This window comes from Peromyscus californicus, unplaced genomic scaffold, assembly GCF_007827085.1.
Source record: "Peromyscus californicus insignis strain IS unplaced genomic scaffold, ASM782708v3 Scaffold_20__1_contigs__length_68692818, whole genome shotgun sequence".
In the NCBI taxonomy this organism is placed as follows: domain Eukaryota; kingdom Metazoa; phylum Chordata; class Mammalia; order Rodentia; family Cricetidae; genus Peromyscus; species Peromyscus californicus.
In genome coordinates this window covers 20943648-20968911 of record NW_026294503.1, presented here as the reverse complement: position 1 = coordinate 20968911, position 25264 = coordinate 20943648, and the positions used below count along the sequence as shown (strand labels likewise).

Genomic DNA, 25264 nt, shown 5'->3' with positions numbered 1-25264 from the left:
ATTGTTTGTCAGTAAACACCAAAGGCCACCAGTGAAGATAGAGTGAGGAGTCGTGACTCTATCCTTAAGATAGGGGATGTACTAGAAGGAAAAAGAACAGGAAATGGCATTGTTTAAATATGTGTGTATCTGTGTGTGTGTGTGTGTGTGTGTGTGTGTGCGCGTGCGCGCGCGCATGCTGCAGAGACCCGAGGTGTAGATACCCCTGGAGCTGGAGTTACAGGCAGTTGTAATCTGCCTGACGTGAGTTCTAAGAATTGACCTCGGATTCCCCTTCGAGAACCACATGTGCTTTTAAGCACAGAGCCGTCTTTCCAGTTCCAGAAGTGACATTTTGCAAAAGAGAAGTGTGAGTGCATATTCTAATCATTCATGCCACCCTCTCTCTTATCCTGCTAGAAACAGATTGAAGCAGTAGGGTCTACTTTTTCCATTTGTTTATTTTTTTTTGTCATGAGTGATAAACAATTTATTGTGGTATTAATTGTTCCCAACATTTTGATTTCTAGAAATGTTTAATATCTTTCCTGTTTAGTATTGCTTGAAGGTTATAAATATTTTCTGGTATAAAAATTGCTTATAGTATACTAAGAAGAACAGCTGAAATGTGATTATAAAGAACCTTATACGGTGAAACTACCCCTTTGACCTACCTATCTAAGGACCACATATTCCTTACTGCCTTCCTTACCTTATCTGTGTCCCCATGTTCATAAAGGGACCTCAGATTCACACAGTCAGTTACACTCATCCCTGCCACATGCCATTGACCTCCATTTTTAGGCAGGAATGTAGACTTTCACTGCTCACTCTACTCATCTTTTTGATCAAAGACCTCCCTTCTCAAGATAGAGGCCATAAACACATGCTGGAAACTCCACCAACCCCTGTGACCTGCCTGAGAGCCATGTGCCTGCCTTCCAGTCCCCCTTCTGCCCCCTTCATTGAATAGAGGTCCTAGACTTGCAATTCCTACTCCACAAGCTCAATAGAGCCTATTTTTTAAATTTTTTTTTATTTTTTAAATTATTCTCATGATATTCATTAATTACACTCATGATATTAATCACATTTGTGGTATTCATAGATTACATTCGCAGTATTCATTCAATTATATATATATATTTTAATTTTAAATGCCGAATGTCATTTATTGAAGGAGGGAGGAGGTCTTAAATACAGGCTTACAGCACAATGGGAGAACCCCGGAGGGCAGAAGTTCCCTACTGATGTTTTACAATCTTGCATCTAAGCTGTAACGCCCATTATTCAGGATACACAGACAAGGAACTTCCCTTAAGCATTCAGGAGGGTGGAACCTGGCAGGGAATTAGCATAGGGAGGTTATCAAGGTCAAGATCCGCAAGCAAGGCAACAGTTACCTAAAACGGGTGCCAGGGACTTACAGGTCCCCCTTTTATTAAATAATGAGCTTCTGACTTGGGTTGTGTGGGGCATCAGCGGGTCACCTTACCAGTCATGGAGACGCCTGAATAGGGCCTATTTTTAATGAATGAATGTTTTTCATAACAACTGTCAATAGCTTGTGTTTTTCAAACACTCTTATGTTTATTTGCTTATTTATTTATTGTGTGTGTGTGTATGTGTGTGTGTGTAAGAGAGAGAGAGAGAGAGAGAGAGAGAGAGAGAGAGAGAGAGAGAGAGGTGTAGCACTCAAGTAGAAGTCAGAAGAATAATTATGTAATTTGTGGGAGTCCGTTATTTCCTTATACCATAATGGGCTTCAAGGATCAAACTCATGTAGTCAGGCTTGGGGACAAGCACCTTTACCCACTGAGTTATCTCCCTGGCCCTCAAACATGGCTTTTTGCCTTGCTGTTCTTGCTCAATAACTCAAAATAATAATTGAGGTGACACATTTTCATCCTCCTCCTGCATATGAGATGGTATGGTTAAATAAACATCTGGAGAAAGATTTCACATCAAAACAATCTCAAAGGTGAATTTTCCTCTTATTAGGTTACTATAATCTAATTAAAGAAATATTAAAATGCCATCTTCATTGTCTGTGTGAGTGTTTTAGGATTTTAACCTTAATACTATCTAACAGTACTTGTGTGTATGTGTGCTTTTCTATCCCCATAGGAATGGAAGACGTGACATGTGACAGAACTGAATTCTTGAGCAACTATCTGACTAACGTGGATGACATCACTTTAGTGCCTGGAACTTTAGGAAGAATTCGATCCAAATTTAGCAATAATCCTAAATGTAAGTTGGTTCTTCAAACGTTAAGTAGTTCAACTAATAATCAATGGGAAAGGTAAGACTTGTTCTCTGAAGCTAGAGAAATCCTAGTTGGGCAAGAAAGCCTAGTTGGGCTTCAGTTTTTTTTCTCATCTGATGCTAAAGACTTGTTATCTATGAGGACTCTTTTGGACATTAACTGATGTGGATTGTTTATAGTGGTTCCTGGCATAAAGTGTCATTGACTGAACATTTGCTCTTGTTTTTATCATCTGGAAATTGCACTCAATTTGAAGCATGTTTACACCATCTATTTATAGGGGAGAATTTTCTGGTTTCAAGGGCAGGCTGGTCCCTTTGGTGAAGGTAGAGTCCCAGGGTTGACAGAACCAAGAGTGGTACCCTCAAAGTTCCCCAGTACCTCCTGGCTCTTTCCTTTTGTCAAAGTGATGTACAGAATTCATGAGAGGAAAAATACTACATTCTTAGAGATTGTGAACTATTCTGAAAAATTAGAAATTGAAAAAAGAAACCCTGAAAGAATTATGAGATTTTTAACTTATTTAGCATGCTGAGGGTGTGATATGTGATATGCCACTAACACAAACTTTTACTTTGTTTTGCTGCTGTCTAGATTTTGAAAACCACATGGATCCTCTTTTTAATTCTTTAAATTTTTTTCATTGTGTATATTAATTGTACATGGCATTATGTCACATAAGGGCATTTTCCTATGAGCATCTATTGTATGTTTCTAAATATATATAGTTTTACTTCAGACATGCTACCTTTGAATAGAACCTTCAGAATAATAAACCATTGACACTAAGCTCAAAGCTTTGGAAACCCAAATTTTTCCTAAGTTATGTTCCTAAGTCAACACAAATGGGACGTATTCCAGGGTCAACGTTGTGAAATCAACAAAATATTGGTGTTTCTTACTTTTTTCCATGTCCTTTTCTGTCCTTTGTGGCCTCAGCATCTTTGGTCTCTTGGACTGGATGCGAGCCTTCCTAAAGGATACCTCTTTATTTCAGCACTTGTGTTTGAAGGTGTATGTAAGAATTTGCTTATTTCTTTATTTCAAAAAGTATTTCTGACATTGGTAAATGTAATGGGAAGACTGAGCAGATGAGCAGCTTTGTTGGGGACCTGTGGAACTGTATTACTACTAATGAAATATTTGTGCTCTCCATTCGTTTTGGGAGAGACGGTGAGGTTGGCGGTGAAGAGCACAGTGGTGGTCTTTTGCTGTTGTTCACTCTGCAGCTCTTCCAGGTTCTCCTTGAGACCCTGGACAAGCCTCTTCAACACACTGTGCCTCATCTTCCTCATGCGTAGAGTAAGGATTGTGGGATGACTGAACGAGAGATTGTGTAAACGTAATTACATTGTATTTAATCCGTAGTCAAAGCTCTATGTTAAGTACAAAGACGAGGTCTTGGCTTTCTTATTGTTTCAGATGAGTATCAACACATTCTTAGTAAGTCCCTTCAGTATCCTTGCATGATATATACTGCCATTGTATTTATGGACAGTGGAAATCAAGGGCAGAGAGGGGGTTGAAGGAGCTGGCTCCGAGGATGACAGTAAATGGTAGAGCTAGGGTTAGAACCCTGATTTTCTGATTATTTTAAAAATTTAATTAAATTTATTTATTATGTTCATGTGTACGTATGTATGTATGTATGCATGCACGCATAGATGTACAACAATGCCATGTGCCATTGCATATGTGTGGATGTCAGAGGACAACTTGTGGGAATTAGTTTTTTCTGTCCAGCATGTTGGCCCTGGGAATGAAGCTGAGGTTGACCCATCCGGCCAGTCAGTAAATTTGCTGATTCTTTTTTTTTTTTTGGTTTTTCGAGACAGGGTTTCTCTGTGTAGCTTTGCGCCTGTCCTGGAACTCACTTGGTAGCCCAGGCTGGCCTCGAACTCACAGAGATCCGCCTGGCTCTGCCTCCCGAGTGCTGGGATTAAAGGCGTGCGCCACCACCGCCCGGCCCAAATTTGCTGATTCTTAATCACCACCCTTTCCTCATTCAAAACGGGCTGAGTAGCATGAAATGATGATGAATTTAGACTGAAGGACTGGTGTCTTAAGCAGATGCCTTTGGTTTTACCTAAGAATTGTCTAGGATGTGTCTGAGAATGAGATTGTCCCATGTTTTTGATTTCTCCAAACCAGCAGTTCTCAACCTGTTGATCAAACCTCTGTCTCTAGAAATATTTACATTACAATTCATAACAGTAGAAAAATTACAGTTATGACGTAGCAACAAAAATAATTTTATGATTGTGGGTCACCTCAACATGAGGAGCTATATTAAAGGACTGCAGCATTAGGAAGGTTGAGAACCAATGCTCTAACCTATCAAAGGACATGCATTTCTTCTGTTTAGTCCCCATAAAGACTATGATTCACAAGGCCAAAGAGTGCAGAAGTTCAGAGCATGGCTGGCTTAGTGGGGCTCCAGTGTGCAAGCTCCTTCACCTTCCAAAACCACTTGGCTGAGTGAGGGCTCTGATTGGCCCTGTATTCTGGTATCCTTATGAATGACCAGAGAGAAAGTGCCTCCAGAGCTCTTAGAGAGAAACGGGTGCACGGCATGGACTCAGTTATTATTGCCATGACCACTTGCTCACTTTCCATTACATGCAGCTATTAAAACTTACGCAGAATGAAATGGACATTTTTACCTTTGGATTTCAGAGCTTTAGGACTAAGTTTCTAAAGATAGGATTTAGTGTGTGCATGTGTATACTTTAAGGGAACCCACAGTTTCCACAAATACCAATAAATGTTTTATTGTTTATTGAGTGCTTACTAAGCACCAAGCCCTGAGGATTGCAACAGTGAGTGATGCACACAAGGCTAGCTCTGCTGATGTTGCTGTCCCTGGGAGGGCTGCCTTGGGAAAGCCAGGTCTCTTCTGAGTACCGCTTTTCCTCTTCTCCTGATTCTATAATGACATACTGAGGCAAACTTTTTTTTTTTTTTTTTTTTTTGAAAACAAAACAAAACCCAAAGAACCTACAATCTCTTTTTCCGCACCATCCCCACAGAGGGGCACCCTGACAATGAGATCCAGTATGCACACACCCCTCATTTACATAGTTGCTCTTGAAGCTACTTTGAGTGTAGGCTGAAATAGTCTTTGTCTCCTGGTCATAAAAACCAAGGCAGCACACACATGTAAGCCTGCAGCTGGAAAGGGGGGCTCACCTGTGTCGTTAGACCTATGATACCACCACAGAAACTACTCACTTGCTGCATGGGAAAGCGCCAAGATCGTGCAGTGTTGTAGAGAAACAGGAAATGATGAGAAAAGACCCCCTAAACATGACCTGCTCAGTTTCTGACATGAAACTGCAAATGAACACAAGTGGGTGCTCCCCGGGGATCTGTTGGGAAAGCATGAAGCAAGTTACCCAGCGGCACTCTTTTGCCACGGGAGGAGGACTTCCCTTTTAGACGAGGAGCCCTGCATCTTGCAGTGCAGATTGCTACAGGATTTGTGCCACTTGTCTAGTGGTCTCTCTGTTCCTGAAATATTAAACACCTATACTTAGTTACGCATCCGTTCCAAAGGGCATGGAATGGGGTGGAAGCATTAAGTCTCTTTCTGTAGAAATCACCTCTCTTTGTGGTTATGTTTTGAAATCTTTCTCCCTTTCTCTGCACAGATGACCCTAAAGCCATTATTGCTAATCTCACGGTAAGTGTTGCAAGCCACTAGGCCGCTGGCCTTGGAGCAGCTTCGACATGCTCACCTTCCCATGTTTGCCTTCCCCGTGGGTGGGTAGGAACATTTTCCTCACTGACCTGCAGTCCTGTGTGTTTGTTTCCTCTAAGCTTTCAAAACTTCTGGCCTGTGGTCAGCTGTAGACTCCCCAATGGTCTTGGCGATGATACAAACTGAGGCTTTGTTCTTCCTATTAAGCTGAGAAGTATTTGCTCACGATGAATCAGATCTTTACTCACTCTGGAACAGATCTGTTCGCATCTTCTATCCCCTCTTCCCACAGATAGAAAGTTCAAAGCACTTGAGCATATCATCAGATAGGCCTGCACATGTCTCCCGCTCTCCTCCCAGCCCACCTCCCACTCCTCCACTTGAGGCAGTTGGGAAAGACCTTGAGTTTTGAACTGCCCTCAGTTGGGCTCACGAGTCAGGAATTTATCTTAAAAAGTCCTCATATGCTCTGATAACCTATGACTTCTTTCTAAAGCTGTCTAACTCCCTTGGAACCGATTTGCTTTTAGCATGCATTATTTAATAGGGGATAGCAAATTCATTTATTTACTAACCATCTTTTTGTTGGGCTAACACTGCCTTCAACTTTCAAGAGACAGACAGTCTAGGTCTTTTTTTTTTTTTTTTTTTTTCCGGTAGAAAACATCCCTCTGTAAGACCAATATTCACTTATATTTCAGTGTAAAAAACCAGATCAGCACTTTAAGCCTTACATGAAACAGCACCTTCCCAAACGTTTGCACTATGCCAACAACAGGAGAATCGAGGATATCCATTTACTGGTGGATCGCAGATGGCACGTTGCAAGGTAACGTGGGGAGCCTGTCTCTGTCTTTACCAGCACTTTGCTGTCACCTGGAAATCCTTTAAGGTTCTTGGTCATCGTTAAAAAACATCTGGGCTGGAAATAATTGTTTGGAATGTTTTGTGTAGTAGATAATCGAGGAGAATAGAAATAACCCATCTCTAGTTCCTGTGTCTTATTTTAGTTTCTCATGCATCTCTGTGTACAAGTTTTATGGAGACATTCTAGATTTTTTTATCCCTTGAACAACTTGGAGCACAACTAAGGCCTTGCTGATGTGGTCTTGGTTGACATGATTGCCTGTAGCTGTGTTGGTAGAAGGTCCCTGGAAATGTTAATCTTCAAACCTCTGTTGCTGTGGACATGTTTTACATTGCTTAAAACACAACCAATGTTTGCCTTCTTCTGAACTACAAAAGTCTGTCCCAGATCAAGGAGACCACCCTTTGCTTTGGAATCTGCTGTAGAGCATGTCTGGGGGTTCTGCCACTTCTAAAGAGTCAATCACCACAGATTTTGTCATTTTTATGGAGACCTAGAAGTAGTGTTTTCTCACTCATCCTTGCTTCAACTTTGACTTTAAGACAAGTGTGATGAATATGCTCGTAGTACTAATTGAACAACTATGATGTATACTCAAGCTAGGCAGTAGTTTATAATAGTTAATGGCTAAGCACGAGATGATTACGAAAAACACTGGTCTAGGAACTGTCTCAATATGAAACACTTAAACAGACATGGCATGTAATCTACTATAACTATTAAAGACCAAATAGTTAAACACATGGGATTATGCAAAGAGAGATATGAAACCCAGAAATCATTGAAACCATGCAGAACAGACAGGAATTCATGTAGACATGTTACAGAGATGTGGCCAAAATGTCTTGGTGGACTATGTCCTCTGCAGAACCTTTAATGTTAGGGGCACCTAGGGAGAGAAGGAACTTGGAGGGTTGTCTAGTTTATATGAAACTGTGTCTTGGAACAGAAGTTAAGTTAAAGATGACACTGGCTGAGCAAGTTAGTGAAGAGCAAAGGCAGGTGCTAATCTTTTGAAGTTCACTCTTGAACTTGAGTTCTTATACATAGGTATTACTATCCTAAATCCAAGTTCCTCTAGGGTGGAAATCCATTTGTTAGATTCCTTTGTTTTCCCAAGCACTATTCTTCACTGATATGTGCCCTGCCTGTACTCAGGCAATACTTACATTATTAAGCATCAACATTTTGGGTGGTAGAAGAGGCCAGAAAACACTTACGTAAAAGGGGTCTTTCTGTCACAAGAGGTAAAATTAGGTTGTTGTGATGTCTTACCTGCATATTTTCATTCCCTACTTCTAAATACATTTTCTAGGTGAGGCCAGGTTTTTGTTAGCCATGCCATGGTTAGTGTTAAATTGACCACTTTCATGGACTCTGGTCTTATTATCCTGCTAGGTAAGTTTGCATACAAATATTTTTATAGAATGCAGATCTCCACGAATTGATTCAACATCACGTATTTGAAAATGCCTTCTGTGTCTTGGGACTGACTGAGCCTGGTGAGCACATGGCAGGGAGAGCTGATCAGTCCAAGTAGGAGGCACAGAGAGTACATCAACTTCTTTTCAAACTTTCCCCTTTAACCCGGGGCGATATGCAAGGCAATAACACTAGAGAGATGAACAGAAGTACCTCGTCATTGCCGTGGGAGTGATGCAATTAAGACAGAGACAACTGGGCTTCAGACAGTCCTTTTCAGGGATTCTGTGTACCCCAAATTTGCTTTCTATCAGCATGATTTGGGGCAGAATCCTAACTGACCATAAAATTGTTTCAATGTAGGAAACCTTTGGACGTTTATAAGAAGCCATCGGGAAAATGCTTCTTCCAGGGTGACCACGGCTTTGATAACAAGGTCAACAGCATGCAGGTATGACCACAAAACTGAATTGAAACTGAGTTCTCAGCAGGGAAGAGGCATCACGGGACGAGTGAAGCTTCTGGGAATTCAGACAGAGAAGAAATCTTGCTAGTGGAAGCAGGGATGGTTAACTGTGTTTCTTTTCCTTTCTTTTGGAAGACTGTTTTTGTAGGTTACGGCCCAACTTTTAAGTACAGGACTAAAGTGCCTCCATTTGAAAACATCGAGCTTTACAATGTTATGTGTGGTAAGTCACTCGTTCAATCAAACTCGATGAAGCAATCTTTGGTCAGTGAATTTCCTTACTGCTAGAAGAAGAAATGAGGTGTCTATTTCCTAAGACCTTCTCTCTCTGAAAAAAAAAATTGTAACTTGCCCATTGGTTCAAAGGACAGAATGTCACCCCCTTCTAAGGCTTCTTTGTGTCCCTTCAACAGTTGACTAATGGGGAGTTTTCATAGTGTTGCTGTTGGCAGCCTTTGGCTGATCCAACACAGCATTACAGTTTGACACCCTTGGTCAGAGACCCGATGAAGCAAGAGTTCCATGCAGACAGAGCCTTCTCCCACCTCCCTCTCTCTCACTGCAGTCCAGTGAGAAGTTTGCCAGCTTGAACCCCGGCCAGCTATTTATGTGCTTCTAATTATTTTTCTTCCTTGAGCTTCTCATTGCTGAGTGAGGACAGCTTTTCCTATTTAGTAAGGGAGTGCCAGTCTGGTGGTTAGAGGGGGAGTCTGAAAGTCGGGTCTCCTGGGTTCTTCTCCGAGGTTGGCTGCTAGCTCTCCACTGTCCTGCCTCTCAGCTTAGGCAAGTCCCTGTATGCCCACTTGGCAACCATTCACTTGCTGTGAAATCAGCCCGTTCATCCCTGGGTAGCCCTTTAAGGCACATGGCCAAAGCCTGCTCTTGTCCCCACACTTTTGTGGAGTGCATTAGAGGGCAGGCTGTGGGTATTTATTGATTATGTCTTATTTCAAAATTTGGATTTAAAAAATCCAGAGACGTGCAGGAGGGTGACGGTACCAACATTGTTACACACACGGGCAATGACTGAGTAAACTATTTCTCCACTCAGGGATTTTGGGGAATGTCTGTATTCATGCTCTAGCAATGAACAGGGCTATTTCAAGAAGTGTTAGCAAGGCATTGTATGATCAGAAAGATTCAGAAGATGGCAAAGGAGTGGCAGAAATGGTAACTTAGTCCAATTTGTGATTTGTGTTCAATATTTATAGACTCCTGGAAGGTGGAAGCTTTTGACTCTTACTATAGCTCATCTGAGAATACCTGCATCCCTTTCTTTCTTTTCATCAGATCTCCTAGGATTGAAACCAGCTCCTAACAATGGGACACATGGAAGTTTGAATCACCTACTGCGGACCAATACCTTTAGGCCAACAGTACCAGAGGAAGTCACCAGACCTAATTACCCAGGGATTATGTACCTCCAGTCTGATTTTGACCTGGGCTGCACCTGTGATGATAAGGTAGAGCCAAAGGTAGAAATGATCTTTATGCTTTCCCACGGAGATGTTTGTTTGGTGTATAAAGCACTGTGCAGTAGCTCTTTCTGTGATAATCGCATTGATTATCATCTCTGCTATACAGAATGGAGCCAGTGACTTGTTATGATGAAGGGCTGAAAATTTTAATTTCATTATTTTAAATTTAAGTATGATTAAAAGCTGAATGTGGCTCGCAGCTACCACCTTAGACAGTGAGGGTCTGGAAGATGAAGGGTAACAATGTTACTCTCTGGATTCACACTCTGCAGTCAGAAGTTGGCTCTTCTATGCAGCTGTGTGTTACCATTGATTCCCGGCTCTCATAGGTAACGGGTAGCTAGACCAAATGGTTTTGAAAGACATTTGAGATTTTAAGGGATTTGAGAGAACTGTTTGCAAAACCTGGGCAATGGGAAATATTCTGGAGCTAGCAGAATACCTTCCAAGGCTGGGAAGATGAGGCCAGATAGGAAATTACTACAGAGACTGGCAGGAGAGGGGGAGGGAGAGAGGAAGGGAGGGTGGGAGGGAGAAAAGAGAGAGAATTGTGTCTGTTAGGATTCTGCAGCCCAAACCCTGTGGCCTGTGACCTGGTAGCGTAACACCCTAGTCACTATGGCCTCTACTCTACTACAGTTGTCTTCCATGCTAGAGCCTAATTGTGAGCCGAAGAGCAAATTCACTTTTTTAATGAAGCCCCTAGAACTCACCCTGAGGGACACAGAGCAGGGTGGGGAAGGTACAACATGAATGAGGGGGTGTTGAAACCACCCACCATACTTCATTGGGGCAGTTTTTATATACCAAAAAACACGCCCCCCCCCCAAAAAAAAAACAAACCTCCAAAGTATTAAGCAGTAATTTGCTCATTGAAACTTTAAGTTGGTTAAGATGTTTATAGCTACCAACCAATGCTTCTTCTTTTTTCTTTGTTTAACTTTCTTTTCACTTATTCTTTGTGTCTTCTACATCATGCATCTCCATCCTATTCACTTCCCTAACCCTTTGTATCTGCCCTCTACCTTAGCAACACCCCCTTCCAACAAAATAAAATACAATTTAAGAGAAAAAAGAAAAAAAAAAGAAAGAAAGATCTTCTTCTGGAAGTTACAGTGTGACACAGTGAGTCATACAGTGAACGCTTTTATCCAAATATTTTTACGAGCAATTGTTCACTGCAGAGTCATTGGTCTGGTTCGAGGTCTCTGGTTTCTGCTACACTATCAGTGCTGGGCCCTCACTGGGACTCCTCTCGGATATCCTGCTGTTGCCCTGTGTCATGGAGATCCCGCAGCTTAGGGTCTTCAGGACCGGCCCCTTTATGTGCTTCAGCAGATCATAGATGGGGTGGATGTTAGGGTGGGCCAACTCATAACCCTAGTTCTGGATCTGAGTAATTGCAGGATTGGTCAGCCTGCCAAATCTTCCCCATTCTCACGACCAGCTCTCATGTGAGCTCTCTGGCATTGCCTCAGCTAGTTCACCCCTTGCAGAGATGAGCAAGGGGCGGGACCTGTTCTGTTTTTATGTCCCAGGGTTGGCTCTCCCTCGCCTACACCATCAGGACCAGCTCTATTGCTTTGCTCAGATGAGGTGCAGGGGCCACTCTCCTGAGTGCTGCAGCTGGCGAGGGGCAGGTCTCCCTCTTTGCTCCTGTGACCTCTGGGCCAGCTCTTCCACCTGCCACAGGTGGCTAAGAGGTGGCATCTCTCCCTGGCCCAGGCCATCAAAGGAGAGGTGGGGCCAGATCTCCCACAGTCACATTCTTAGGACCCCTGCCCCCCTGTTGCCCTGTCCCCCCTCCCGTCAACAGGGTCAGCTCTATTGTGCTTTCTAGGCAAGAAGCAAGGCCCACTTTTCCTGCATGCCACAGATGGTAAGGGGGAGGGTCAGCTCCCTTATCTGCAGTAGGCAGCAGGGCCGAGGAGGGAGAGCATCCCCACCAGTGTTTCTATTAGCAGACATGAACCAATGCTTCCACACTGACTTGAGAAGATGCTTGCACCAAGCAAGAATGTTAATTCATTTTCATATGCTGTTTAACTATAGGTCAAAGTGTGAGTTTTTTTTTATTAGTCTCAGAAAAATGGGCAGTAATTCTCCTATTGTACAATCTCTTTCCCTTACCATTTGTCCCCTCCCAGGACTCCTATGGGCACAGGAGCCACATTTTGTAGGCTCTAGAATAAGCCTACAAAAGCCTACAAAGCCTTTTGTCCTTCCTCCCCATCCCTTTACCCCCTTCCTACCTTTGCTCTTGATTAGACTCAGGGAGGCTATTGAGTGAAGAGGAGGCATTGTTCAGAAGCTGGAGGTGTGAGGCTGCCAAAATCAGTAGGAATCAACTTATCAAGGGGCTCACAAATATAAGTTCAGAGGACTCTATAGTTACATTTGTTCTCTGAATGACCTCTAGTAAGGAAGCCTTTAGACTATAAGACATAAACTCTATTCCAAAAAGTTTGCATTGTCTTTATTTAAAGTATTTCTCAAAATATCTATCTTCCCTCCCTCTCTTTCTCCCTCCCTCCCTTTCTCTCTCTCTCCCCTCTTTCTTTCTCTTCCTTCCTTCCTTCCTTCCTTCCTTCCTTCCTTTCTTCCTTTCTTCCTTCCTTCCTTCCTTCCTTCCTTCCTTCCTTCCTTTCTTTCTTTCTTTCTTTCTTTCTTTCTTTCTTTCTTTCTTTCTTTCTTTCTTTCTTTCTTTCTTCCTTTCTTCCTTCCTTCCTTTCTTTTCCAGCACAGTATTAATTGGGACCCTGAAAGTCATGTGTAATTCTTGACTCTGTACTTTTACTTTGCTGTTATATAGCTCTTAAATAGTACACGAAGTATCTTAGCATGTCTCAAAATAATCTATGGTATACTTTTGCATATGGGAAATTTTTATGCGGCTGCTGTTGTAGCCTTTGAATCCTGTGATTGACTCATCATTATTTCTGGGATACATCTATGTGGATTTGTATATGAACATTTAACTCACTTATTTTTCATGTTAATTAGTTACATTTGACATATAAATAGATCATGCCGTTTTTATTAAGTTTCCTGTCTAAGAACATTTGGTAATTTTCAAATATCAGCTTTACAGTTATTCAAAGGACGCTATTGTAAATGGGGTTGTATAGTTATTGCTCGAGGGTCTCAGGGGTAGGTGATGGGTACAAATTCTGAGCACTGACTTTCCAGAGTTGCTCTGTCATTACTCTCCAGAAGTGTTGAGTCACTGCTATTTGGATTTGAAAAAAGCAATTTTATACATTGGATTGGTGGATCGTTTTAGTGTAGACAGGAGTTAATCTGAGATAGGAAGCACTAGTGTAACTACTTTACATGTATGTGCCCAAATAACCACCCTTACCAGCCTGGGAAGCTACTGTGGTTGCACACAGCGTGAAGGGAAGGGGAACTGAGTCACAGAGAGATTAACAAAGGTGCTCACAGACACAGGGATCCAGCTTAGAATGCAAATGGGGGATAAAACAGTCCACCCAGGAGAATTTACCACAGTGACAAAACTTGGAACTTAGAAAGATGCTAAGCAGAAAGAAGGGTAAAGGAGAAAGAAAGAATACCTCTGATGTGCCTTCCTCTTTCCTTTTCTGGTTTTTACATGTGAAGAACAAATTGGAAGAGCTCAATAAACGTCTGCACACCAAAGGGTCCACAGAAGGTAAGGGCAGGTTCAAAACCAACAAAGTAAGTTTTGACTTCTAGTTTTTAAATATTGAAGACTGGAGCTGGAGAGATAGCTTGCTGTTCTTCCAGAAGACCTGGGTTCGATCCCTAGCACCCACATGGCAACTCACAACCAGCTGTAATTCCAGTTCCAGGGGATCCAATGTCCTCTTCTGGCCTCTGAGGTCACCATGCACACACGTGGTTGAAGGACATACATGCAGGCAAACCACTCATACATATAAAACCAACCAACCAAACCAACCAACTAACCAACCAACCAACCAACCAAAAAACATCAAAGACATCCTATTTTCTATAGGACCAGAATAATATTTTTAAAAAGTTCTATTTGTATTGCAAACTTTTTTTATATCTATGAACACAAGGTACCAGCTGTCTAGTGGGGGAAATTCTATTAGCTTTTTGATTTCTTCTAATAGTTTTTAAACTCTAAAAAAAAAAGGAAGACATCTACTGGGTATCTGATGGGTCCCAAATGAAGCTGCTAATGGGAGCTTCTGTATTGGGAATGTTAGTCATAGTGATGAATATCAGCTCCTGGTGCTTAAAGCTCAACTGCCTGAAGGATCGGCAGGTAAGTTGTAATGGAGAAAGGTTCCTAGAATAAATGAGATTTCCTTCATCACACCCAGGATTATCTCCACCCAGACCCATTCTCCTCTTATCTTATATATGACAGTAGCAAGCATGTGATAGTAAACTTCTGGAAGCGTGTGATGTGTCGAAAACTAAACACAAGACAAACAGAAAGAGTAGACAAGCGTCCCAGTGGTTCCTGCCAAGGAAGGAGGACGCGTGTCTTGTTCACATTGTAGTGTGCTGAATGTAGGCTAAGTGGACTCCCCTACACTGCCTGTGGAATCTGGGCTGAAAGCATTGCCCCAGTGAGGGATGTGCCATGCTCACGGCAGCACACAGACCTGTGAACTCGATATCAGCACTTCCGCTTTTATCAAGTGACGTCCCTCCTACTCCCAGTTCACCAGCACAAGGGAGACTCCTGTTGTCAATGGTGCAGAGGAAGTTCTTTCTACTGGGGCTATTCTGCAAGGGACACGGCTGCAGGTTAGGACAGAAAGTCACTAGGAACAATGAGACAGTCTAACAGGCAAATTCTTCCTTTTGATTTATTTTGTTTGTTTCGTTTTTTTGAGACAGGGTCTCACTGTGTAGCTCTGGCTATCCTGGAACTCCCTATGTGGACCAGGCTGGCTTCCCATTTTCAGAGATCTGCCTGTCTCTGCCTCCCGAGTGCTGGGATTAAAGGTGTGTGCTACCATACCTAGCTCTTCCTCTTGATTTTGAAGTTCTGGAAAATTAGAAGAGAGAGTAGGGGGCTGCTCTGAAGGTGGGATGACTTTCCGAGACAAAAGGGGCGGGGTCGAAGAAGCAGATAGAGCACCATGGCAGCCATACATCTAGTGCTAATGATGCACATAGATTCTCCATCCCTTGAGCCATCAGTATCCTTGTGGTCCTGTTTACCGTATGGTTTCTCATTGGAACAAGCAGAGGTTGAGGAAGGCCGCAACGGGTTTCATTTACTTGCCTTGCTTCCTTTCTATAAAAGATCTTCATCTTTCTTCCTTTTCTGCACCACCACCCTCCCTCTTTACCCTTGGATCACAGAACACACAGGCTTTCTGGCATGTAGTTGGATAGCACAGTATTCCAGGAGGGACTTTGCCTGTGGAAGCTTTGCGTATCCCCCACAAACTCTACAAATGACTTGAAAGCTTGGCACTTAACTCTTAGTGTACGGTAGTGTCATTATACACAAACAACAGCAACAACAAAGATTGCAAGTTGCCAGGCGGATGGGGTAGGGAGTGTCATGATTTCCAAATAGTCAGTTACCCAAGAAGCAGCACCAAGATGCTCCTTCCAAAAGACTGCTGGTTTGTGCATTCTGACAGCGCTCAGTGGACTCTTGTGCTGGTGCTGATGTAAACTCCAGGTGTTTCCACCTGACGGACAATTTCTGCGTCTAGTCTGTTGGTGAGACGGCATTGTGTTCACATGATGAAATCACTCCCTTAACCTAGCCCTACTTCCAAGCATGACAGTAAGAGGCCTTGTGCTGGTGAACGTGTGGCTGCCAGGGCTAGAAGGAGCTGTTGTTAGTGACATTTCTTCTGCACAGCTTTGCTCAGAGTTGACCGTAAGTGTCTTACACGCATCACTGAAGGGTCAGATTTATCTATTTAGCACCCCAAACGCACCCCAACCACAGCCTCCCCTTCCTCCACTCCTCCCAGGCTCTCCCCCACCTCCCTTCTCCAGATCCACTGCTCCTCCATTTCTTTTCAGAAAAGAGCAGGCCTCCCACTGATATCAACTCAACATGGCATAACAAGATGTTGTAAGACTAGGCGCAAACCCTCATATCAAGGCTAGATGAGGCAGCCTAGTAGGAGGAAAAGGGTCCTGAGCAAAGGCAAAAGAGTCAGAGACACCCACTCTCACTGTTAGGAGTCCCACAGAAACCCCAAGCTAAACAACCACAGCATGTGTAGACCTAGCACAGACCCATGTGAAGTCTAGATGCTTTTATGGGGGGAACCACATGTCCTCACTCGGTGTTTGTTGGGCCCGTAGCTGGGGTTGACTCTGGCTTGTCTGAAAGAACAACATCACTGACAGTTTTTTTTTTTTTTTTTTTTTCGAGACAGGGTTTCTCTGTAGCTTTGCGCCTTTCCTGGAACTCGCTTTGGAGACCAGGCTGGCCTCGAACTCACAGAGATCCGCCTGGCTCTGCCTCCCGAATGCTGGGATTAAAGGCATGCGCCACCACCGCCCAGCCACTGACAGTTTTTAACCCTTTGCTGTAAAAGAACGGCATCAAATGTTAGGGGAAAATCATGACAGCTGGATTAGTTCCTTTTGCATCACTGTGAAGAATGCCTGTCAGATCCAATCTGAGGCATGAAAGTAATTCCAGATAGATTTCAGTCTATCATGAGGGAGAAGACATGGCAGAACAGCTCGGTTCACGGTAGTGACTGGAGTGTGTGGCAGACAGGAAGCCTTGAGTGAGACTTGAAGCAGGGCCCTAGCTATCACCTTTAAAGGCCTGCCCCTAGTAACTTACTTCTGCCAGCCAGGTGCACCCCTCTTCAGGTTTCTTATCTTCTCATACAGCACTGCTAGCTGGGGAAAGCATTCAAACTGCAGCCTGTGGGGGACGTGTAAGTCTCAATTCACGGCAGTAGCTTGTGCATTTGGTCTGGTCGTGGCCTATGGGAACCAACCTTTAAGGATAGGAGAGACCTGAAATAAAACCAGCTGTCTAGCATCGTTGCATTATGTGAAAACCATTTCTTGGGCTAGATTCTGGAATTGGTGTAAATCTCAGGGTTCCCTCTTCTACGTCCCCTGAATTCCATCTCCATCACTTTCTTAGCTCTGTCTCATTCCTTTCTACAACACCAAGGGGGCCTCTTCTGTGTTTGAGTGTCTCATACATCAAACATCTGGGTTCCCATTCAACATATTTAGTGTCTGCTATAGTAGAACCTTGTGAATACGAATCACTTGTGTGTGTGTGTGCATACTCATGCCTGCACATGTATTATATTCAGAATAACTACTTTGACTTTCTGACTTCAGATATGTATCGAGCCTTATAGAGTAGTTTATAAATCTAATATTTCATATGCAAATGTAAGATATTTCTGGTTTTGTTTTTTAGTTTAATAGAGATGCAGATAGCTGATAGTTTATAGAATGAGTCATGTCGAACACTGCAACATTTCTGTGTTGCTGTTTTCATGTTGTACCCTATGAAATAAGTCAGATGTCCATGTAGAGCACATGTAAAAGCTGCATATTCCAGTCGCGAAACCGCCTGGAGTCTATTTGAGGTAAAAAAGTACTAAATTAGTCTGAGGTGATGCTTTGCTATCAATGTTTAGATTGCTAGACAATCAAGGCCTTTGGAAAGAACACTATAGTCTTCAAAACTGGCTTGCTGAAGTCCTAGCATTTCTAGGTAGGAGGCAAGTTCTGACTCTGTGTTGCGTAACGGCTGTTGTTTCCCAGTCGCAAACCGCTGGTACAGTGGCAGATTTGCTGGGCAATCAGAACTCATTTCCTTGTGACGCTGAGTCAGCGGATGCAGGGATGGATGGCATGGGAAATGTAGACTCTCTTCATAAGCAACTCTGGCATGATAGCCAGAAGAGGAAGAACTACAGCAGTCACTTTCGCCTTACTCTTTTCTCCATGGCTCCAGAACCCTTGGCATTTTCTTAAGCAAGTGTACGCTGTCACCTTTGTCTGAAAAGGAACTCAAGCCATTTTAATGCCTATGTATGTTTGGCACTTTACACACCATATGAGGTTAATTTATACATATAAAAAAAAGACAATAACTTTTGCTGACTGGGTAGAAGAATCCTGACTATTCTTGAGAGATCTCCAGGGCCTTTTCGAATCCTGAAATGCTTCCCGTTTCTGTTGGATTGTTTTTTGAAGACTGTTGTGTGCTAAAAAAGGGAGGTGACAAACTTGTTTTTCTCAATATAGGCGTGTCTGTGCATGTGTTATGGAAAGCATGTGGAAAGTAACCAGCTCCGTACTCGCTTGTGACTTATAGTAGGATTCAAGGTCTTGATGACAGACACTACATTTTAATAACTTTCACCTACCAGTCTTCTTTGCTGCTATTGAAGGTGAACATGGACCCTTTACTGACCAGCTATAGCTACAACCATGGCTCATTTGGTTGAAAACGGAACTCAACATTTTCTAGTCTTGCTTCTCAGTGATGTAGCATTTCTGAGTGAGATAAGGCATTGGGAGGTCAAGGGTTACGAGCTACGATTTGACACAAGTCTGGGTGTTGTTTTCTGAGAACGTTCCTGGGGATTGTTAGGAGACACTATCTCAGGCTGCAGTTGTTGCTGAAGTGCTGATGGATGCTTTGATGCAAATGCTTGTCCTCACTGCGCATTCCTAATGTCACCTTGGCAGGTGCTACTCAGGCAGAGTTTGTGCTCAGGAAGAGTTGTGCCTTCATTCCAATACACCCTTCAATAGAAAAAAGGGGCAAATAGCACCTGACTGGAGATGGCCCAAAAGACTAGGGAGAATAACTAGCTGGATGCTGGGGCCTAGAGTTTGCGTGGCCATACATCTGAATTATCTTGTGTAAATTTATGTCATCACTAGAGGTGACCCTGATGAGCCTACTCTATCTCAAGATTCTGTTAGACAGGCTGCATGTGGACACCCAGACTTCATTTTAAAATTCGTCTGTCAAATGTAGACATGTGATCGGTATTGTTGGAGACAGACTATGTAACACAGATTTAGCCCCTGTCTTCATAAAGTGATTGTTCTGCTGGAAGGTTTAGCAAGTGGATGAATTACAAATATTATTTCTTGTTTGTTTGTTTGTGTTTTTTTTTTTTTTTTTTTTTTTTTTTTTTGGTTTTTTGACACAGGGTTTCTCTGTAGCCCTGGCTGTCCTAGAACTCACTCTGTAGACCAGGCTGGCCTCGAACTCACAGCGATGCCTACCTCTGCCTCCTGAGTGCTGGGATTAAAGGACTGTGCCACCACCGCCCAGCTTGCAGCAGAATGCTTTAATGATGGATTTGGAAAGCAAAAAGTGTGACTGGAAGCATGGAATCAGTTCCCACGGAGGCCGAGATGGCCATAAATGACAATAGATGCTTGTAAGGCAAAGGAGAGGAAGGACACAGGAAAAGGCAAGGCTTTTTTTTGGTAGAGATTCTGTGGTAAATTTTAAGCATATGTTACTGTGGGAGTGAATGTTTAAGAAAACAGAAAGGGAGAAGGATTTTCATGTGGCTCCAAGTCCATCTGCTGGAGTATGAATCAGGAAGCAGAGGAGGGAGAAGAAACACAAACTTGAGTCTGCATGACTAAACTTTGGAAGACAAAAAGAGTGAGTTCTGGGGAAGTCCACACCACTTAAAAAGAATCGTCTCACGGTCTTTTGCCAAATGCGGTATGTGGAGAGGAACTCTGGCATACGCTAAAATGCCAGAGACGCTACTGTAAACAGGGAGCTTGGGTGTGGAAGGAAGGCTGTGTCTGGAACTCGGTGCAGTAGGAACGCAGCCTGGGAGGGCATGGGTGACACTAGATCCACCTCAGGAAATCACAAGAGGGCTCTAGGGAGGTGGCTCACTTGTCAAATGCCTGCAGTGCAGACACGAGGACCTGAGTTTGGCTGCCCAGGAGCCGGCCATGTTAAAAAAACAGGCCTGGCATGCTTCTGTAACCCCAGCATGGGGAGGAGGAGACAGGTGTGTCTCTAGACCTTCCTAGCCAGCCAGTCTAGTTCATCAGTGAGCTCCAGGTTCTGTGAAAGACCCTGTTTCGAAGAACAGAGGGAGAGTGATAGAGATAGAGATAGATAGATAGATGATGATAGATGATGATGATGATAGATGATGATGATGATGATAGATACATAGATAGATGATAGATAGATGATGATGATAGATAGATGATGATAGATAGATGATAAATAGATAGATGATGATGATAGATGATAGACAGATGATAGATAGATAGATAGATAGATAGATAGATAGATAGATAGATAGATAAACTAATATCAACCCCTGGCCTCCACATGCATGTGCACACAAGCATTAGCATTTACATACTCACATTAGACACACACACACACACACACACACACACACACACACACACACGTATGAATTATGGGAGAGAAGATAGTTAAAGGGTACTAAGGTGCTGTTGGGCAGGAAGAAGTCCTTCAAAAGTCCTATGACATTAAGGCAACTATTACTGGCCACATTTAATCAATTGTATATTTCAGTACTACTCTTAGAGAAAATTTTCAGTGTCCCAACACAAAGCAATCATACCTATTTAAGCTGATTACTCTATCTGTTTGATTGATCTGACCACTACAAATTTTGTAATAGAACTAGGCCTCATAAATATGTACAACAATTCTGCCCATGAAAAGTTTCTAAATTTTTTTAGAATTAAATATTCAAAATGTCACTACTCTTACATAGATTAGAAATCAGAGTAGGGAAAATTAGAAATGAAATCAGGAGAATACTTTGCAGAAAAAGAGCTTGTGGGCTGACCTTGAGACACATATTTTAGCATGTGTGAAGACTGAGAATCAAGTCCATTCTGTGGTCTGAGTAGGAGCATTTTGTTAAAGAGAAATATTGTGTGTGCTAAAGAGAAATGCAATGTCCAAGATGTCCAAGGCTAACAGCTGGGCCATGACTGGACCTGTGATTCACAGACAATGAAAAAGTAAAACCTAAGTCTTGATTCTGAATCTCAAAACTTACTTTACTTACCAAGATGATTTCTTTTCTTCCTTGCATGAATTATTAAGCCATAAAGAGAGCTGGGTAGATTTCTGGAGAGCCGGGTGGGGATTTTGTTTGGATTTTCAGGAGGTTGTTGATATCATTGAGGGTTTTTTTTTCCTAAGTTTGATAAGAATTGACAAAAAAGCAAATGAGACAATGATATGTTTGTGCTCTGGCTGTGTTCAAAAGGTTGCAGCTGTGTCAATAGCTTGAAGCTGTGGAGTTGAGTTTTGAAGCCAACTCAATTTTTTGTGTGTTGAGCTGAAGAGCAGATAGAGATGGAGAGGACTCCTGGGGAGAATCCTTCCGCTGTCCTACCAATCTCGTGTCTTATCTCCCCCCCCCCCTTTTTCATGTCTCTTGCATTTTTTTCTTTTAAACTCTAGGATTGTATTGTTTGTCAGTCACTTTTTGTTGTTAACAATTATGCAAGCACAGTGGATATAAGCCGGTATGTGGATCACCCTGGTTTAATATTACACCCTATAAAGGCCTTTTCTCATGCCACTTTATGCCTGTTTGTAACATGTTCCATTTGCGTTACCATCACCCCATGTGGATACCAGAGACAGTATAGCCTATGTATGCTGCATGTTGGTTATAGACAGCAGGATTGTCACTCGACTGTGAGCTCTTTGAGGGTAAAGGCTCTAAGCCATCTTTGTTCAGTATCTCCATTTTCCAGCCCAAGGCCTGGTACAAAGAAGGATCTTAGTAAATGTTCAATGAAGGGATGTGCAAGGAGCTGAGGGACAGCTCTGGGGAGGCAGCTCAATTAGCAATGTGTCTGTCACAAAAAAGCATGAGGACCTGAGTTTGCATCCCTATCACCCATGTAGTAAATGGGCATGGCAGGGCATGCATGCAATTCCAGAACTGGGGAGGCAGAGACAGGTTGGTTCTTAGGGCTCACTGGTCAGCCATTCCAGTTAAATCAGTGAGATCCAGATTTAGTGAGTGACCCTACACCCAAAACTAAAGTGGAGAGAAACAGACATTTGTTGTTGTCCGCTGTCCTCCACATGCATGAACAAACACACATCCACACCATGAGTGTGTACACACACACACATCCACCATGAACACATACTCTTAGTGACAAGAATGATGGGGAATAATATATATTATCACCAACAGAAAGGAAAAAAAAATTGCATGTATCATATAGAATTGTCATGAGTGGGATGCTACAAGCAAACCAGCCCCTGGGGAAAAGAGTTATGTTGGAAAATGCCAAGAAATGAGGAGGTCTGGAGGAAGGAAGAGTCAGAGACTGTAGATCATCCATACTATTGTTTGGCGGGTGCTCTAAGGTGGACAGATGGATGCTCATTTTCTGGCCTCTTGATGGAACAGATGAGGGAGCAGGCTTCAATATGAGTCTGGAGGAATACATTGGTCTCTTAGTCACTATTTTCTTGCTGTGAAGAGACATTATGACCAAGGCAACTATTATAAAAGAAACATTTAAATGGGTTGGCTTACAGTTTCAGAGGCTTAGTCAGTTACCAACATGGCAGGAAATGTGGCCGCAGGCATGAGAGACATTTGCTGGAGAAGCAGTTGAGAGCTTTGTCTTGATCCATAGATAGATAGATAAATAGATAGATAGATAGAGAGAGAGAGAGAGAGAGACAGAGACACAGAGAGAGAGATTGAGACAGAGAGACAGAGAGACAGAGATTGAGAAACAGAAACAGAGAGATTAAGAGAGACAGACAGAGACAGAGATAGAGAGAGACAAAAGAGAGAGACAGAACCTTATCCTGGCATGGGCTTTCCTGAAACCTCAACACCTCCCCACCCCTGGTTACACACTTCCTCCAACAAAGCCACAACTCCCAATCCTTCCAGTTCTTTCAAATAGTTCCACTCCTTGGTGACTAAGCATTCAAATACATGAACTTATGGAGGCCATTCTTACTCAAACCTCAACACTTGGTAAGCTTTAAGACTGAACTGATAGAGAACAGCTTCTCAAAGAATTTTGATACTTCTGCTTCCAGCTGAAACCAGGAAATTCAGAGGCAGCAAAAATGAAAACAAGAAAAACCTTTATGGAAATTTTGAACCTAGAAAAGGTTTGGTCTGAGTTCAAAAGGAAAATCTGGGTTGGTTTATGCCCCCTCAAGTACTATTGCTGGATTTGCTGGCTTTTAATTTGTTTATTAGATTTTATTTATTTAATAACATTATGGTACATTCTGATTCATAAGTGTAGACCCCCACGTTTGGCAGCTTAAGCAAGGCTTCTCCATTTATTGCAAGGCTCAGGAAGCCAGACTACCCAGAAGTTGCTTGTGTTGTGAGAGCACTGGCCACTCTGCCACAAATCAGCAGTTCTACTTGGGAGGGTTTGGCGGAGTATTGCGTGAACATTTTTTCTCCACTACTTGCATAGAAGGGTAGCACTTTAATTAAAGCAACATGTATACATAATTTAATAAGTGCTTGCCAGATTTTCTTTAATAAAAATTATAGTAAAAGCAGGTTTCATTCTAAATCACTTAGGAACTGTGACATCTCTAAGCTTTGATCTCTAAATATGTGGATGTGCAGGGACCCCAGTTTCCATGAATTTATGGACGTTTAGACTATCCCAAGTGGACAAGCCAAGCTCCAGGCTTCTCTATGGGTTGGAATAAAGGTTTGAGTACTGAATTCTCATCTTTCACCTCAAAGAGTAAATAAGGCTTCAGTGATCATCTTCCTTAAAGGAACCCAACTCCACATTCAGGGGTCTTAAGTGAGTTTTTTGGTAGTAGATGGGTGTCTCATTTGTATTTGAGGGACCCGTTTGAATGCCTGCTTCTGTTATCTATACATGTTCCTTTAAGTCAATGCCTAAACACAAAGCTGCTAACTACTCTCTTTTTATGCTGAAATAATGTCCATTTCAATTGCAGTTCTCAAGTAATGGTAAGAAAGAGCCTTCTTAACTGAGTCCTTGACTAACCCAATAAACCTCTTCAGGGGTCAAATCATTTCATTATATAAAATCCAATATTATTGGCTCTCTGTTTAGCTGACTCATCTCAAAATTTACTGTATGCTTCCTTTTTATACAGACCTTTAAATCTGACAATTTCAAAAAGCATTTTCATAGCTATAGCATTTATATTATTGTTTTGACCCTTGGTAAGGTGATCGGATAAACCACGGAAGTGTTAGGAACACTAACTTGATCGCTGTCTTATTAATAAGTAAGCTAGCAAACTGTAGACAACATGATTCTCTTCCAATATTTCACAGTTGGTGTAAGGTTTATTATGTATTGAAAACAGTTTTTTTTCTTTTCTTTCTTTCTTAGAGAGACATCTCCTGTATGGACGACCTGCAGTGCTTTATCGGACTAGATACGATATCTTATACCACATGGATTTTGAAAGTGGTTATAGTGAAATATTCTTTATGCCTCTCTGGACATCATATACCATTTCTAAGCAGGTTATTGAGAAAACTGGGGCTTATACTCTTTATTTGATATAATGAGTGTTTTGACGAATAGATTCGACCTTAATTTTTTTTTGTGATTGAAGAAACCTTCTGCTGCATCTATTGTAATATTATACATTTATTTTTGTGTATGAATGCATGCGTGTTCACATGTGCCATGGTATGCCCTTGTAAGTGGAAAAGCAGTTTATGGAGTTGGTTTTCTCTATCCATCCTGGGTTTTTTTTTGGCTTGTTTTAATAGATATTAATTTTTAGGGCAGTTCTCAGTTAGCAGTCAGTTTTAATGAGAAGTAGCAAGAGTATGTATATAGCTATGGTCAACCTGACTTCACTGTCAGTGTATTCTTCGTATTTCATTTTACTTTTTAGGTATGCCAAGTAATGCCAAGAATTAAAAAACAATTAGATTTTCTTATTTTAGTTTATGTGTGAGTGTTTTTGCCTGATGTATGTATGTGCAGCCTGTGCCTCAGAAGTCAGAGGGCATAGAATCTCCTAGAACTGGATTTATGGGTGGTTGTGAATCACCATGTGGGTGATGGGACCCGAACCCAAGTCCTCTGCAATAGCACCAAGTGC

At 42.3% G+C, this 25264-nt stretch overlaps 1 protein-coding gene across 5 annotated transcripts in view; it reads left to right on the top strand.

The window, feature by feature from the left end:
* Enpp2 (ectonucleotide pyrophosphatase/phosphodiesterase 2) overlaps positions 1 to 25264 on the top strand; it is a 114345-nt gene that overhangs the window by 79267 nt on the left and 9814 nt on the right. For 2 of the 5 annotated variants that reach the window (XM_052747819.1, XM_052747815.1), the window contains exons 13-21: positions 2107 to 2232; positions 5899 to 5930; positions 6650 to 6777; positions 8602 to 8689; positions 8840 to 8927; positions 9995 to 10179; positions 13804 to 13855; positions 23234 to 23308; positions 24538 to 24674. In XM_052747819.1, coding sequence (XP_052603779.1) covers positions 2107 to 2232; positions 5899 to 5930; positions 6650 to 6777; positions 8602 to 8689; positions 8840 to 8927; positions 9995 to 10179; positions 13804 to 13855; positions 23234 to 23308; positions 24538 to 24674 — 911 coding nt within the window. The remainder of the gene's footprint in view (positions 1 to 2106; positions 2233 to 5898; positions 5931 to 6649; positions 6778 to 8601; positions 8690 to 8839; positions 8928 to 9994; positions 10180 to 13803; positions 13856 to 23233; positions 23309 to 24537; positions 24675 to 25264) is intronic. The other 3 variants (XM_052747816.1, XM_052747818.1, XM_052747817.1) reach the window with 3 other exon arrangements.